General features: G+C 39.0%; 1 protein-coding gene across 2 annotated transcripts; it reads right to left on the bottom strand.

Moving 5' to 3' along the window:
• Positions 1-1,401: 1,401 nt before the first annotated feature.
• MCMDC2 (minichromosome maintenance domain containing 2) lies at positions 1,402-15,340 on the bottom strand. 2 transcript variants are annotated; one of them, XM_080582426.1, is made up of 15 exons: positions 13,502-15,340; positions 11,797-11,941; positions 11,576-11,706; positions 11,419-11,478; positions 11,033-11,228; positions 9,951-10,073; positions 9,665-9,772; positions 8,227-8,355; positions 7,482-7,713; positions 5,087-5,292; positions 4,600-4,766; positions 4,059-4,235; positions 3,390-3,532; positions 2,890-2,999; positions 1,402-2,377 (listed from the first exon to the last, which is right to left on the bottom strand). In XM_080582426.1, exons 2-15 carry the CDS (start codon positions 11,894-11,896, stop codon positions 2,211-2,213), a joined length of 2,049 nt encoding a protein of 682 aa, XP_080438552.1. In that variant the 5' UTR covers positions 11,897-11,941; positions 13,502-15,340; the 3' UTR covers positions 1,402-2,210. The 2 variants fall into 2 exon arrangements, 1 of the variants encoding a protein (XP_080438552.1); XR_013947477.1 differs by lacking the exon at positions 3,390-3,532 and having other exon boundaries at positions 2,240-2,377.
• Positions 15,341-15,544: the final 204 nt, after the last annotated feature.

Raw genomic sequence — 15,544 nt, 5'->3', positions numbered from 1 at the left:
TTAATGGTTGGAAATGTGCTTCTGCTTTGATTTCCAGAAGCACGTCTGTTGAGATGAGCTTAACAAATCCCCTTGTGCGTGATACCTGGAGAAATAGCAGCAGTCTTAGCACAGGCAGGAAGCTGTTTGCTGGCATAGTGATGATAACTCTTTGCCGTTTACCCAACTGATTTCTTTGATGAATAACATTGTATCTGATGTGCCAGCTCATCAGTATTTTTTAGTAACATGTTTCAAGTTGACTTGCTACCTGTGTTTCTGATTTTACTTTGTCTTTTAAAGGTGCTATCAGAGGACCTCAAGCTGTGTGTGTACGTACAGCCAGCAGCAGACTCCGCTGACTCCCAGAAGTGTGGCTGTTGAAGAAGGTGAGTTGCTTTCCAGCTGTGGTGCCACAGTGCTCAGGCTCCAGGCAGCCATACTGTGAGCTGGTGAAGATGGGTACGGGGCACTGCTGTGTGGAGCTGTGCTGGCTTACGCCAGCCAAAGGTGTGCCCTGTTAGCCAGGGACACTTCTGGGCTGCTGACTGCCTTTGCTGTTCTTGACTTGTGGCACTGTTACAAGTCATAAAAGTTTTTGCTAAAAGCATCACAGGGGAGAAGCTGGGCAGAGGCAAGGATAAAAAGTTGTGCTCTTTTTGAAAACTTTTAAGGATATGCATTCCTTAGTATGGTTCGTCAGAAATAATTTCTAAAACTTCTATTGAAGTCTATTATGGAAGTGATTTTACTGGCATAATGATGAAATCTTTGCCGTTTACCCATCTGACTGGTTATTGATGTGCATCTTTCAATCTGAAATGCCAGTAAAAGTTAGTAACTTTGTATAAGGTTGATAAAGCTTAGAAAATAGACTAAATTTGAAGTGTGCTTTTTTTTTCCCAGATTGAAAGCAGTCTGAAGTGTGGATTTCTAATGCACTTGGAAATGCTGTTGTGGCCCTTCTTGCTTCTCAGAGATGCTGCTTGATTCAAAGACTGAGTTCAGGTGAAAATGTGAATAATACCTGAATGGAGTTCAGGTGAGAGTGTGGCTCTAGGAGGAGAGGTAGCCCTGCAGACACTGTTGGAACTCAGCATGGACAGTTGAGTGCACTCAGAATGATCAAACTTGAATAAATCAAGTGTTAAAAGATGTAGGAGAACTTGTGTGTTACCTTGTCTAAGTGACTGTTTATAATGTTAACAGCGGCAACTGTTATGCTCATTTTCAGTGCAGTGTTTGCGTAAATAAAATCCTGAATTTGTGTTCTCAGTGGCTGTAGTTCTTTGCTAAGGGAGTGTGAGCTGTAGCAGCATGATCCTGCTGGGTGACCTGAGCAGAAGGCCCACAAGCCTTCAGTATGTGCTCAGCTTGCCCAGATTTGAATGAAAGCCTGCACACATTGCTGCTGCAGCTTTTTTTTAACATGGACCTCTGATTTAAAACTTGCTCAGTGTTATGCCTACTGTTATGTCTTTACTAGGAGAACACAGTAAAGGAAAGTCCATAGCTGGAGGAGCATATATCTACCACACTACCTTTTACACTTCTTTTTTTCAGTGAGGTAGTTGGACTTGGAGCTCACTGAGCTGCCAGCCTACTGGGTCTGCTATTTTTTTTGCTTTCCTGTGGGGTACTACAATCCCTTCCAGTCTTTATCTAAGTTCATGTTGTGCAAATACTGTGGTTTTTGTTTTTTTTCAAACTGCAGGAGCATACCAACATCCTGGTCTAATACTGTGTTGCTGTAGTGTAAAAGCAAGACATAAAAAACATCAAGCAGTATGGTGACTTTTTTAATACATTTTAAAATTTGTCTAGTACATGAATAATAATTTTAAAAAGTTATCTTACACTGGAAAAGTGGTTGTAATGTATTTAAACTATCCCTCCCTGGGTAATACATGTGAAAAGAAGCAACAAGAAAAACTACAGAAGTTTCACACTGTTGAAATGAAATGCCAGATTCTCTATTCCTATTTTAATTGTTAGTAGTAGCCTTAATAAAAAACTTCTCCCTTTAAGTGACAGAAGTAGCAGTAGCCAGGAACAGCCACCTCTGCCTTTCAGCACCACTGTCAGAAAACTTGCAATTAGGTCCTGTCAGCTATGCTTTAATCCTTAGCCAAATAGCACTGACCTATCTTGTGAAAGTGTTAAAAAGATGGCTGTGTATTTCTCCTTAACCCCAGTCCCAGAAGGGTGAAGTAGGAGCTTCGGGCTTTACTTCACTCCTCATTAGTGTTAACATGAATTCCTGGGCCATACGCACTGATAAACTTAAGCAGCTGATGGTGGCACTTCCGTAGGTAAATATCTCTCTGCTGCAGGGAGGTTTCGTTACTGAGGTCAAATGGAAATACAGCATTTGGTTCTATGCATAGTGCAGACTTACCTAAGCAAAGAAGAAATCGATATGTACAGTAAAGACTTGACAAAACTTCTGCCAGTGCTGTTAAGGAGGGGAGGGGGAAGCTGAGACCTAGATTCCATAGTGATACAATTGTGTAAGTTAGCATTCTTGTGACACACCATTCTTTTCTCACTGCCAAGTTTGCGCATGAACAAACATGACTGCTAAATGAAGGGAACACTTTCCCCAGGGAGAGTAAACTCTCTATAGCTACAGTTTACCCTGGACCAACGATGCAGTTTCAGATGAGCGGTGTCTCTAATGCACTCCCATAAAGGATGGAGGCTTTGTGCTGTCCTGAGGCCTAATGGTGTGCGGCACTGAGACTCATGAGGCAAGTCAACAAAGATTTTTTCCTGATCTCAGTTCTCAACAGTGGAAATTCTGGGCTTTCACTTAAAAAGAAGTACCTTTATTACTGCAGTCAACTGAGAAACGTTTTCTGAGCTGACAAAATACGGAAGTGATACACCCAAGACTAAAGACTCATTTACCGTGCTTTAGGGTAAGAGACGATTCGAGCAGCAAGACGGCAATCAGTGCATCTTCCTCAAGTACCTTCTTTCTTAAACTTAGCTTGGTATGAGCCTTAGACAGTGAAATCCTAAGAGATGGATATAAGCATGTTAGAAACATAAAATGGTGCAGAAATGAATGCATTACGTATTGCCCAATTTCAAACACTTCTGTGAATCACAAGTTAACACTGCAGTATCCTTGCATTTCTTCACTTGTGCCATAGAAAGCTGTGATAATTTAAAGCCCATTCTTGTTTGTCTAGACAGCTTTAATAATTCTTAAATCACTTTTTAATGTCTTTATTTTTTTTCAAAATCAGTATTATAAATAGTATTAACAAATGTTAAGTAAGATTCTTTACACCTGAACGTCTTGAAATTTAAGTGTCTTGTCTAGATTTTTACTTAAGCTTTGGAGCTGGTTAGCACAATTCCCATTTGAAACTGTTTCTTTTTCCGTGAGGAGTAGGACATACAGAATTTTTAGTGCAGATGCTGATAAGTTTGATCCATGCATAGAATCTCTTCTCACTCTGCGACTCGCAAGGTAATAGCCCTGAATGAGGTTTTCTGCTTCTGAGCTCATTTCAACATGGAGATTCTTAGCAAACAAAATGAACTAGAGAGAATGTACATGCATTAAGTAACTGTGGAAAATAAATAAAAAAAAACTTTTAACATACCACTGGCAAAGTAACATAGTTTAGACAGCATATTTCACCAGTAATTTTGATAAAGGTGCCTGTCACCATTCAGCTGTGCATAAGGATGGGTTTCAGATATTAATTTGATACCTGTTAATCCCACTAGAGATTCAGTTTATTTGGAATGAAATATTGTACAAGTGGTTGTAAACTATTCTTGTCAAAAGGAGGTATTAGAGATCTGATCTCCTACAGGTGTTAACCTAGTATGTTTTTTAGAAACGAAGTCAAACACTTTACTATTCTGACCCTTTTAAAGAACTGAAGGTAAATTTACCAATAATCCTAATTACTGCTAGCGGGAATAGGGTGGGGGGAAGGGGTAGGAGGTGAGCATTGACAGGTTTAAAAATAAGAGTATCAGGAGAGAACCTTCTAATTCCAGAAACAGTATGATATCCCCAAGTACAATTAATTTATGAATTGTTAGATATTTGTTACCTCTTCATAATCCTGTGTTCTGAACTGCTGAGAGACTCTGTACAGGGTGGCTTCAGGATTAATGGCTTTTTTCAGGACGTGATGCACAAGAGGAAAAGACAGTCGACATGAAGGAAATTCATCGTATATCAAAAGCCCAAAAACATCTAGAAGATTAGGTGGAAGCAAGCTCAAGTCCTAAAGAGAAAGGAAATGTATTTTGGGCTGCTGACTAGGAGAAACATTGCAGTCTTTTCAATCTGTAATGTACAATATCTGTGCGTGCTGAGTGTTGTAAGATTAGCTAATGAACTATCTGTAAGAGATGCAGTGTAGTCTTGTTTCAGTAGTAGCTGTCAAAAGCTATTCTGAATAAAAGACAAGGCATCTACTTTTGGGAAAACTAGCTCATTTTAGAAGATACTTGATTTAAAGTCACTTAAGTTGTAGCCTTTTGAGGAATACTAAGAAATTTGTTTTCATTATTTCTCAAGTTGAAATAAGCATAAACACAAATGACTGCCATAGTTCAGTGACTGCCGTAACAGGATGTAAGTTTTACCATCTGCCCGATCAGAAAGCTGTCCTTCGGTATATGTTTCTTTGAGGAAGAACCCACGTCTACGTAAGACCAAAAATTGGTCTGAACTGAAATAGTAACTTGTTGGTCAGCCTCTTCTCCATACTTCTTCCCAGGAATGAACAGTGTTGTTGTCCTGCTCTCTAGAACTAGCACAGGACAAAATACGTCAGTTAAGTAACTAATCTGGTTCAACTAAATTCTAGCTCCAAACACACTAGCTGAAGACAGTAACTATTATTATATTTCACTCAATTGTCATGATTGAGTTTTGGCATTTTCACACCACCAGTTTTGAAGATGGTGTATTTGTTGTTGCTTTTTGTTGCCCTTGTTTCTTCTAGACATTTTAAAGTAGCTCTTACCTTTTCCCAGCATTTGAGGGCCATAAACTGAGGAACAAACCTTGCCCTGATTTTGCATGTTTGTTTCATTTTGTCCCCTCATTTGTTAGTAGATGCGAAATTACCAGATTGTAGAAGTTCCAGTTTATCCTTTTTGTAGGTACATAAGTCTCCTATGTAACAGATACCCCCCTTAGCAAGCAGAACGCTGCAAGCTTGAATACTAGCACTTCCAGTTCCGTGTTTATCTTTGGATACAGAAGGAAAGATGTCACTAGAGGATGGGTGTCGTATGCCACGAGGCAGAAGACATATGCTGTAATTCAAAAGCCTAGAGGATGAAATAATAGTCATAAATTGTTAAAATTACTGTTCAGTTTTTAAAAGCTTAACACTGTTCTTAATACTTTGTAACAGTATTTATGTATATGAAGATCCTACTTAAAGAGGATAAATAAAACCACTAGCAAAACTAAATGTTTAAAGTACATTTAAACACAAAGGTAGAAGCCCATGCTTTCTCTCCAACAGCTGCAAAAAGGCCTCTGTTTCTTACACATTTAACATATGAGGCTTGTAACAGAAGTACTTCCTAGGAAGCCAAGGTCTTCTAATTCAACCCTTATTATTAACTCCTATTCCTGTTCTAGAGGAAAGTAGAGGATTAGCAGTTCTCCTGGCTGTCTGGGAAAAACAAACGGGCTGGTAACTTGCAAGCTCTGCCTGCCAGGGTTGTGTCCCAAATTCTTTTTGAGAAAGGAGGGCATAAGATTTCTTTTTCAACCCCTACACTATGTTCCTTGGCACAAAAAGGTTGCAAACTGGTTCCACAATCAAAGGCTCCTAATGATTTTAAGATGTCAAAGCATGACATCTTCTCCTATTGATAAATGGGATAAAATTATTAATTAAAATACTAAGTAGGAGTAAATAGACTATTATATCAATATAAATATGTAGGAAATGTCTATTTTGACAGGCTAATGATAATAGAACATGCACATACGAACAGTACTAGTGACAAAGTACCAAGATTTACAGCATACAACCATTTAAATATTAAATACGTTTTGATTCTTAAAACCAGAGTTCCTACTATTTCGCCCATGAAAGCTTACTCTTACACCTTCTGGGGAAAAAAAAAAAATCCTGCAGCCTACTTTTTTTTTTTTTTTTTCAAATTCAAACTAATCTCTACAGTTAACTTTTGAAATGGTAAATTTACGAAAGCGTTATTGTCCCACAACAAAAAGCAATAATACATTTGTTGAAGAACTCTCAAATGAAAATAAAATTCATGCCACTTTCAAATATCTTTTCCCCAAGTAAAAACGAAGCCCCGTATTGGGTTGGAGAAGAACACAATTCTTTTGAAATGCACATAAGTAAGTGAGGCTGAGCACGTGGAGCAGGGATGCTGTATTCAGCTTGTGTCGGCCGGTCACAGTTCCATGAAGGGGTGAGCACACAGATGTGTACATACAGAACAGCGGTTTGTTCACGGCAACAACAGATGGATTTATGACCAGTGCATTGTGATGTACCTGATTTTCGTTACTTTATCAGAATAGTTCTTAGGAAAAAGAGCAATAAAAATACCAGTATCAGTTGTGGTTTAATCCCAGGAAGCAGCTAAGCACCACACATCATGGGCCCGCTCCCATGCCTAACACCCTAGCTGGATGGGGGAAGGGAATCAAAAGGGCAAGGCAGTTAGAAGGACATTTAGACAAAAAGAAACACGTTTAGAAAGAAAACAGGAAACGAAGGGAAAGGGAAAGGAGAAGAAAGGGATAAGGAAAAGGAGAAAAGGACAGGAGAAAAAGAAAACTAAAAGGGGGGGGGGGGTCACCACCATTGGTCACCACGAGCTGACCAGTCAGATGGTGTGGGACACCCCTTTGGTCACTGGGGCCAGCTGTCCTGGTTCCGTCCCCTCCCAGCCCCTGGTGCACCCCCGGCCCCCTGGCTGGCAGGGCAGCACAAGCAGCAGCAGAGTCTGAGCTGGTGTAAGCACTGCTCTGCAACAGCTAAAGCACCAGTGTGCTGTCACCGCTATTTTCATCCTAAATCCAGAACATGAGAAAAGTAACTCGATCCCAAGCAAACCAGGACAGTATCTGATTTACTCATTGCTTATTAGCAGAAAGTGCTCATAGCTGGGAAGTTGGTGATGAAAAGGCTCAGAGACACAGGATTTGAAAGTAGAGACCTTTGCTTTTATCATCACCAGCTTCTGGGGCAGCCTTCAGTTTTGATTTTAGAATGTTTAGTTTGACCTCTGCTAAACAGTGCTAGTCTTAAAAGCTTACTGAGACAATTATGAGTGTCAAGGTTTTTTTTTAATTAGTGAAGTTCTGATCTAGATTTATCACTTGAAATAGAGATGTCTCGTGGTTATTTTTATGAAGTCATAGCCCTGTATATTTTAAACGTAGTCTTTTGCTTTTCATGCAAGACCAATCCTATTATCTTTAAAAATACTTTTTAACTTATGTAAGAAATTAGGAATCTCTTTACCTATCAATTACTAAGGCGTCGCTTGTCACAACCAACAGATCCAGGTAATCAGCACTTTCCTTTTCACACGTCTGTACTAGACTCAGCAATAGTGTGAGTTTCAGAGTGTTGCAAATGCCTGGTGGAACAACTTGAGAAGCAAAGATATTGGCCAGTATGGCTGTAAACCTCCAGCATGACTCTGAAGTCAGTGAGAGCAGATACTTAAAATTTTCACCGATAAAAGAAGGACCTAATTGAAACAAAGGAGAGATTAGCAAACACTTACTAGAGCTGTGCAGATATGTTAGACCATGACACCATTCCAATCCTCATACAGAAGCTTACAAAGAACTAAGATGTTTATACATTAAGCACAAATTCAGAATGTAAGCAGCTGACACTATTAATTTTAGTACTCTAAAGGTAGCAGACACAATCTTCTAAACCCAATGGAATAAGCACGGAGTGACAAAATAAAGTATCGGGCCCATTTCATGCATGACTTCCAAGCACCTTCCAGTAGGGGGAGATGGAAAGAAGCAGTTGAACTGCGGTAAATAATTATGTCATTTCCCCATGCATGGGAAGAGAAAGGGGCAGAAGATATTCTCAGCTGACTGAACACATTTAGGACTGCAGGAGGAAGGTCCCACAATGGTTTTGTAATCGGGACCTTTAGGCAATAGAGAACCGTACGAGTTCTCAAGGTTTTGTTCTAAAATGTTTTTCAGCTTTTTTGTCCAGTTTAATGGGACTTTCTTACCGTTTGGTTTACAGAGCTGTACGCTACTGACTTCTATACATGCTGTAGCTTGTGGGCCATTTTGTACACAAGTCGGAATTCCTATAATCTTGTAGTGGTCTCCTATTGTCATTCTATTGGCCAGTTCATCTGGAAATGAAAAATAAAGTACAGGGGAAACTGAAGATGTTTCAGGGCATTAAAAAAAAATAAAGACACAGTCAGAAAGCTTTTATTCACATTCTGACCGGTTTCGTTTTTATCACTTCGTTGCAGAAAACAGTTGGATTGCAAGTTTACCATAGTGGACTAGGAGCAAATGAAGCACGCAATTCTAATTAATTAGTGCAAAAGGTAAGGAAGGCAGGCTGGCTGAGGAAAAGTAGGTTCCTGATGAAGAAAGTGGATGATTTATTTATTTCTGCATTGAAAGGAAAATGGACAGTTATCTGCAAGTATACATTCCTGCTCTGAAACTTGTGATGACCCCATTATCAGTTACTGTCCTATAACATGACATACAAAACAGAAGCGCACAAAAAAGAGATCCATAATATACGGATTTCAAAAAAGACACACAAACATAGCTTTGTGTGAAAGTATAAACCTTTGTACTTCTGTACTTACGTGAAGTACAAACCTTTGTACTTCTGTGCATTGTTTTTTTCAAAAGTCACATTTATTTTTGGAAGTCAAAGTTATGTCCAAACACAAATCTCAGTCTGCGAGATCCCATCTAACCTCACTGATGACTGAAATCCGTGGAATTTTAATGCATGTGTAGATCACGGTTTCTCACCTATAGATTGTTTTGTAACAGTACATGCATAGTTGCAGTTTGAAGTGTATCTCATGATCTTGGAGCTGCTGTGAGTTTTCAAGGAATGAACTGTACGATTCTACAGACTTTGTTATCAAGTATAATAGTGGGGTTTTTTGTCTGATTTTGTTTAAAGAACATTAATGGAAGCGTGACAGTGGGGTGTGATATTAGTTGGATAGTCACATCAGAAATCATTTAATGTTTGCAGTGGAAGGCAGTGGTAGTAGAAACCAAAAATCCTGACAGAATCCGGAAAACTGCTACTTTGAGGAAGGATGTTAAAAACACGTGAAATTAGTGCAAAACAGTATGACCAAAGGAAGTAGAAAGGAGGAAAAAACAAGCTTCAGGTAGAACGTGATACTGCAGAGCTGGCCTGGGGACTGTAATTAAGTGAAGTTATAAAAGTGAACACAACAGTTTTGCTACACGTATTTCTTAATCATCTGTGTATACTGTTTAGTCATCTGGCTACCCCTCTCCCTCCCCCATTTATTAGAGAAAGAACCTCAATGTGAATTATCACGATTTCCACTATTTTATCCACAGAAATAGATCTGTAAGAAAAATGCAAGGAATTATTACAATTCAGCTGTAAAACATTTTTGTCAAATGTCAAAATTAAAGTTCACTTACCTCTCAAGAAAACTGTAAAAGTCTGAATCCTAAAATGCGATTTATTGTTGGAATATCCTTTTAAAGCATTAAGAACTTTTGCATCAATCATTTCAACTATTTGTTTATCTTTCAAAATAAAGGCAAGGAAGAGGTTAGTTCTCTTTAAAACAATACCAAGCTCTTTTTATTCTTAGATGACTAGTACATAACTTGCTTTTTTTCCCCCCTTAGCCATTTTGTTTACTTACTGCGTAACAGAAGTAGGGAAATAATAGATCTAAAAATAAAATTACATATTTCCTACCACCAAGTACTCTAAACTTCATGTCTTCTTGCAGGGGTGAAGAACATAAACTGCACACAAAATCATTCCTCACTGTGGCAGATTCTGTAGCTCCAGGCAGATGCACTCTTATGTACCTAAACCCTGAAACAAATGAATTTACCAAACGTTTATAAGAAGGATGTGGCTTTCATTTTAAATTTCACATTAAGTAAAGAAGTAATTAAAATACTGGACAATGAAATTCCAAATTTGCAAGCCCCCCGTGTTTCTTAGATAAGCATACTTTCACGCGCTACGCTTCAACTAAAATGATCTCTATCATTTATCATAGGCTGACCACGAGATGGCAGTTTCCTATTACACTTTCCTAACTAAAATGGCTTGGCCTGACAAGCAGCAGGGAGCAACTGACTGCTTCTGCATGGTGTGGAAATGACACTGGATATGTATATTCCTCACTACAAGTACGTGCCCTCATCAAGACATCATTATGATTTATTCTACTGTCTCCCAGCTTTGGGATTTAGCTTCTATTTTATAATTTTATGGTCTCTGTTACAGGAAGAAGCAAACAACACTGCCCTAAAAGTACTTAAGACCTAATCCTGCAAAGATGTATCAGTAATACTAGATAAAGTAGTTCCACAGAAATCAGTTTTCATTAAAGCAAATCTGCTAGAAGCTTTTGCCAGGCACTTAAGCATACTGTTACATGGTCTTTTTATATAAACAGAAGGAATACAGAAGAGACAGCTTCCAAAAAAAAAAAAAGTACAGTATTCTACTGGTACAGACTTTTTTCCTTTCAGGGAATTCATTAAGTTATACCGGAAATGTATCTTTTCTCATATAAACTATCTTCAGGATTAGAAAATGGATTATTGGTATAGCTGTACTCACAAAACATTTAATAATGCTGAGCAGCTGCTGGCAAGGTCCATTGCTGCTGTCAATTAATAAAAATCATGCTGTGCTCATTACAAAAAGTCTACATCATAAAACTGCACAGGAAAATGACTCGCATGCTGGATTTTTAATCTGATAAACTATCTAAATTATTAAAAAGCTTTTGAAATAGTATTGATTTCATTTTTTACTACCTTCAGAGAACGGACAGGTTTCCTCAGTACAAAGAAATCTTGCTCCTTGTGTATATTTTGTTACAATTCCCATTGCAATGACTATTCCTTCAGACATATAAAATCTATGAGATGTGTAGTTAAATGGAAACGCAGAAAGACTGAGAACATAACTTGGTAAAGGTGGTAAATGTGTTGGCTTCAGCAGTATACTAATCTAACAAGAGACAAAATTGCATTAATACTATAATTTTAATTTCAAACTGCTGTTTATAAGTACCATTTACTTACATGAACAAATGTAACATATATAAATAGCTGTTAGAAAAAAAAAATCAGTATTTTTTAATGCTTCATCACACTTAAAAGATTTAAGATCTAACTGGGGGAAAACAATGCAGACTCACCTGGGCCTCTGTCTGCAATTGTTCAATTAATGATAATGTCTTAATAGCTACAAAACATACCTGTAATTGAAAAATACCTTCATCTTAGAAAAGGAAAATCTAGTTAAAACATAAAAAGATGTATTTTTGTCAGCTCTGACCACAAATATACACTTACTGACTGAAAAATCTCTGCAGCTTTTATGGGATTATGAAGAATGTAGTTTCCAAGAGTTGCATCCAATTCAGCAATATCAGAAGGATTTATTGAAATAACGAAACGATAAACAGCATAACTTTGTTTTGAGTCTGCAGGAGCAAAAATTGTCTTAAAAAGAACAGAGATTTATTTAACAATACTTAGCAATGTTAACAGACTATCTACTGAGTGAGCAATACCGTTATATTTTTTGCAGTCGTGCACAAATTTCTGAAGGCCACCACTTCTGTCAAGGTAAATAAGGACAATTTCCTTCATTTTCTGTATTTCTTCCTGCATCTTCCAGAAAGATCTTCGTACTCTTAATCAGAATGTGAGAATAAGCTGTTAAGAAATTAGGTCAGAATTTGCCATGCTGAAATAATAATAAAGATATATGTTAACAAAGACATACAAAATTAGAGTATTTTTCTCAATGTTATTCTTTAATATTTTTAATACTACCATTAAATGGGAATCTCTTTCCAATGGCTGAAGCATACTACACCCCCAAAGTCAATTCTTAAAGAATGCTCTAGTATTTTTCTTCTCTTATTAATGAATTATTTCACTGCCCAACCCCTAACCCGTCAAATTAAAGGCTGCATTTAGTCCTGCCCTATATAATTTATAGGCGTAATCATCGCAGCAAAAGTAAGACTTAAATAACCACTTTATCTGAGAAGGCTGTCTGTCACAGTTGTTCAAAGTACAAAACCAGTCAACATCTTTTCTTAAATCAGACTTTCTTAGTCTGCTGTCACCTCCCGTAGCATTCATTTAAGGCATAGATCTTGCACACACTTGTGTTGTGTTGTACACTTCATCAGTGTACGCAGATCAGTTCTTATTCTGATGGAAAAAAGCCTTCAAGACTACAGTTTTGGCCTGGAAGGTGACCGTGCTCTTCAGTGTTGTTTTCATTGCGTGTTACTCCCATATCTGCATTTTTAGAGTAAAATCTCACCACATGAAGCACTTCACTTACGAATTTACTGTAGAGGGAGAACTAAGGCCAAAATGCGGTACACATGTCTATTTTACTGCCTTACAGGTTTTCTTTTAAAAAGTGTCATCTGTCTTCTCTGTAAACAGCCAATATGAAACCACGCTTAAGTCTTCAAAAATAGATTTAACTACTTGGCACAGGACCAAAACACAGAATTAACAGGCTGGAGAAAGCAAAGCTCTTTGTTTAACTATAACCTGTAGGAAGTCACAGAATTGCGTGTTGGAGTACAAACAGATCAATATTTGTCAGTGCAATAACTGGGTACCTGTGGTGCACCCTTACAGTGGTTGTGTAAAACTTCTGAGAAACACACCTTGTGGGCTGGCTAGATGTGTTGTAGTGCCCTGAAGTATAAAATTTTAAGCACAAATTGAAGAATTTATATTTGAGATTCTTTTTCAGTTTCTTTGGGATTACTCCCACACAATTGCTGCTCCATCCCTTAAAATCTCCCACAAGAAGGGTCTCAAACCTAACAGAACCCCAAACCACCTCAGCACAATGCCTCCCCTCTCTCCCTGCCCCAAGACCACTGCCCAGCCCTCCCCACCACAGCCGAGGGCTGGCGTCCCCCAGGAGGAGCGGGGCGCTGAGGGGAGCCCGGCGGCAGGAGGGGGCTGCCTGCGCCCCCTGCCCCGCCTCAGCCCGGCAGCCGTTGGCGGCGGGCGGGAAAGGCGCCGCGGCTCCCCGCGGCCGCTGAGGGGGGAAACGCCGAGCCCGGAGCCCGGCCGCAGCCGCTGCCCCCTCAGGCCGGCTACGGCCCTGGGCAGGGCACTAAGAGTATCACGCACCGACCCTACAATAAATAGTAAAGCCAGGATGGTTTTAAAAACAAACAACCTCTCATTAATAAACGTTGCATAGTCTACTGCATTTAGCGTAAGCAAACTTACCTCCCCAGCCAACACCACGAAATTCTTTTTTTGCGTGTGCCTTATTTCGATTAATTTTTTTACAACTGCCATGCAGCACAGCCAGTCCGCTGCTCCTGCTGTCTCACTCGCTCTCCTCCCTGGTCAGAAGATGGGAGAGCACAATGGCAGCACCTTTCGTTTGCTTCCACAGCACCAAGAAGAAGGGCCTTAACGTGCTTCTCTGGACAGGGAGATGGATTCCAGTGTGGAACAGTCCCTTTCACTAGGGACAGGCCAACAGCTCAGCAAAGTCTGCCTCCCTTTATCAACTGTCTGCCACCTGAGGAAGGGAATGGCACAGGTCATGCCTCTGTAGGCTCCCTGCAGCTCTCAAAAATCCAGATTTTACTATCATTTCAGATTTCATAGAATCATTAAGTTTGGAAGAGACCTTCATGATCAACTGGTGCAACCATCCCCCTACTACCAATATATCACTAAACCATGTCCCTAAGCACCACATCCAACCTTTCCTTTTCAACTCAGTCTTCTGTGAAGGGGCTACCCCACCTTAACCTTTTCAGTCATCTCTGAAAAGCATTACCATGAAAATCAGAGAGATACAGAACAAGAGTGCTAATATTTGGAAGCAGCGTGAGGGTTTATTGCTTGATGTTGTACACTGTTGGTTACTCTACCTGTGCTAGTCCTGATCTAACTGGGTTATTTCACAATATGAAATACAGTAGAAGGAACAAAATGAACCTAAGTATTTGAAGTTCACACTTAGCCAAAAAGGCAAAGCTTGCTGAAAGCAAAAAAAAAAAAACAAAACCAAAAACAAACAACAGTAAGATTAATAAGCAATAAATTATGCTGCACTGCAAGAAAATAACTACCACTGTCATCTTAAAAAGGGAGGGGGGAGGGGGACGACAATACATTTGACAAAAAAGGCAAAATGAAGCTCCAAATCTTTTCACCCAGTCAGATGACTAGCTACAGACATCTTGGAAACAGAAGACAAGTGAAGGGGTGCAGCATGTACCATACTGAAGTAATCTCCTCCCTTGTCATCTCTCCACAGTACTGTACTTCCTTGCTGTGAGAGGTAAAAAAAAGTTGCAATATGGTACATTTCCCTGCTGTCAGCAGAATGCAGTTCCAGCAACCTGCAGAATCATTCCAGGAGTATGAAGAGTAAAAGCTTAGTATAGTTTAGTATGAGAATGGATATTTCCTTTCTTCAAATCAATTTCTCCCTTCTACTCCATTAGAAAGGCCTACTGGAGAGGAGGGAAGAAAAAGGAAAAAAAAAGGCTTACTGCCAAACGATTACAACTGCAAGAACATGATTCATGTAGTTACTGCTGTCCTGAACAGCTGCATAGATTATTTCCAAGCTTCTCAAAACTTTACAGTGGCACAATGGGAAATGAGCACTGCTCCACTCCCACAAATGATAGTCCCCCTTCCTTCCTTCCCTTTCAATGTTAATTCATACATATTTTACCCAGAGACTCCTTCCCACACCTCACACCAACTATTCAGCATTACTCAAGCATCATGCAAGAGAAGTGGAATAAACAAAGAATCTCGTTTTAGCTTTCACTTGCTGTTTTCCTGTTGACAACATTAATTTCAAAAGAATTATGGTTTGACAGACGGTTGTTCGTGATATTCTCAATTTTTACCTGATCTTGATGCAATATAAGTAGTACTTCTCTTAGCTAGTTCTTATTTTGTCAAAAAGGAAACCATTTAAATACTGAAATTTATCTAACACTTAACTCTGGCTGCTCCTCTGCGTCTTACCAGACTTTTCTCAAACGAAGGCATTTAACTGAATGCATTTATGAACAAAAAAACACAGAGCATTTTTTGAAGTAACAGACAAAAATAAGTTGTTATTTACAGGTAATATATAATACTACCATAATAGGCTTTTACACGCTGTAACTGCAGTCAATTTTTGCATTGTTAAAAGTTTTCCTTAAACAGAAGTTGATCAGAATGATCAGTTTGTCCATACATGTGTATGTTACGAGAAATACAATAGCTTTTCACATTCTAAAAATTACC

The sequence above is a fragment of the Anser brachyrhynchus genome (assembly GCF_964034855.1).
Source record: "Anser brachyrhynchus genome assembly, chromosome: 2".
NCBI classification, from domain to species: domain Eukaryota; kingdom Metazoa; phylum Chordata; class Aves; order Anseriformes; family Anatidae; genus Anser; species Anser brachyrhynchus.
This window is presented reverse-complemented; position numbering and strand designations above follow the sequence as displayed.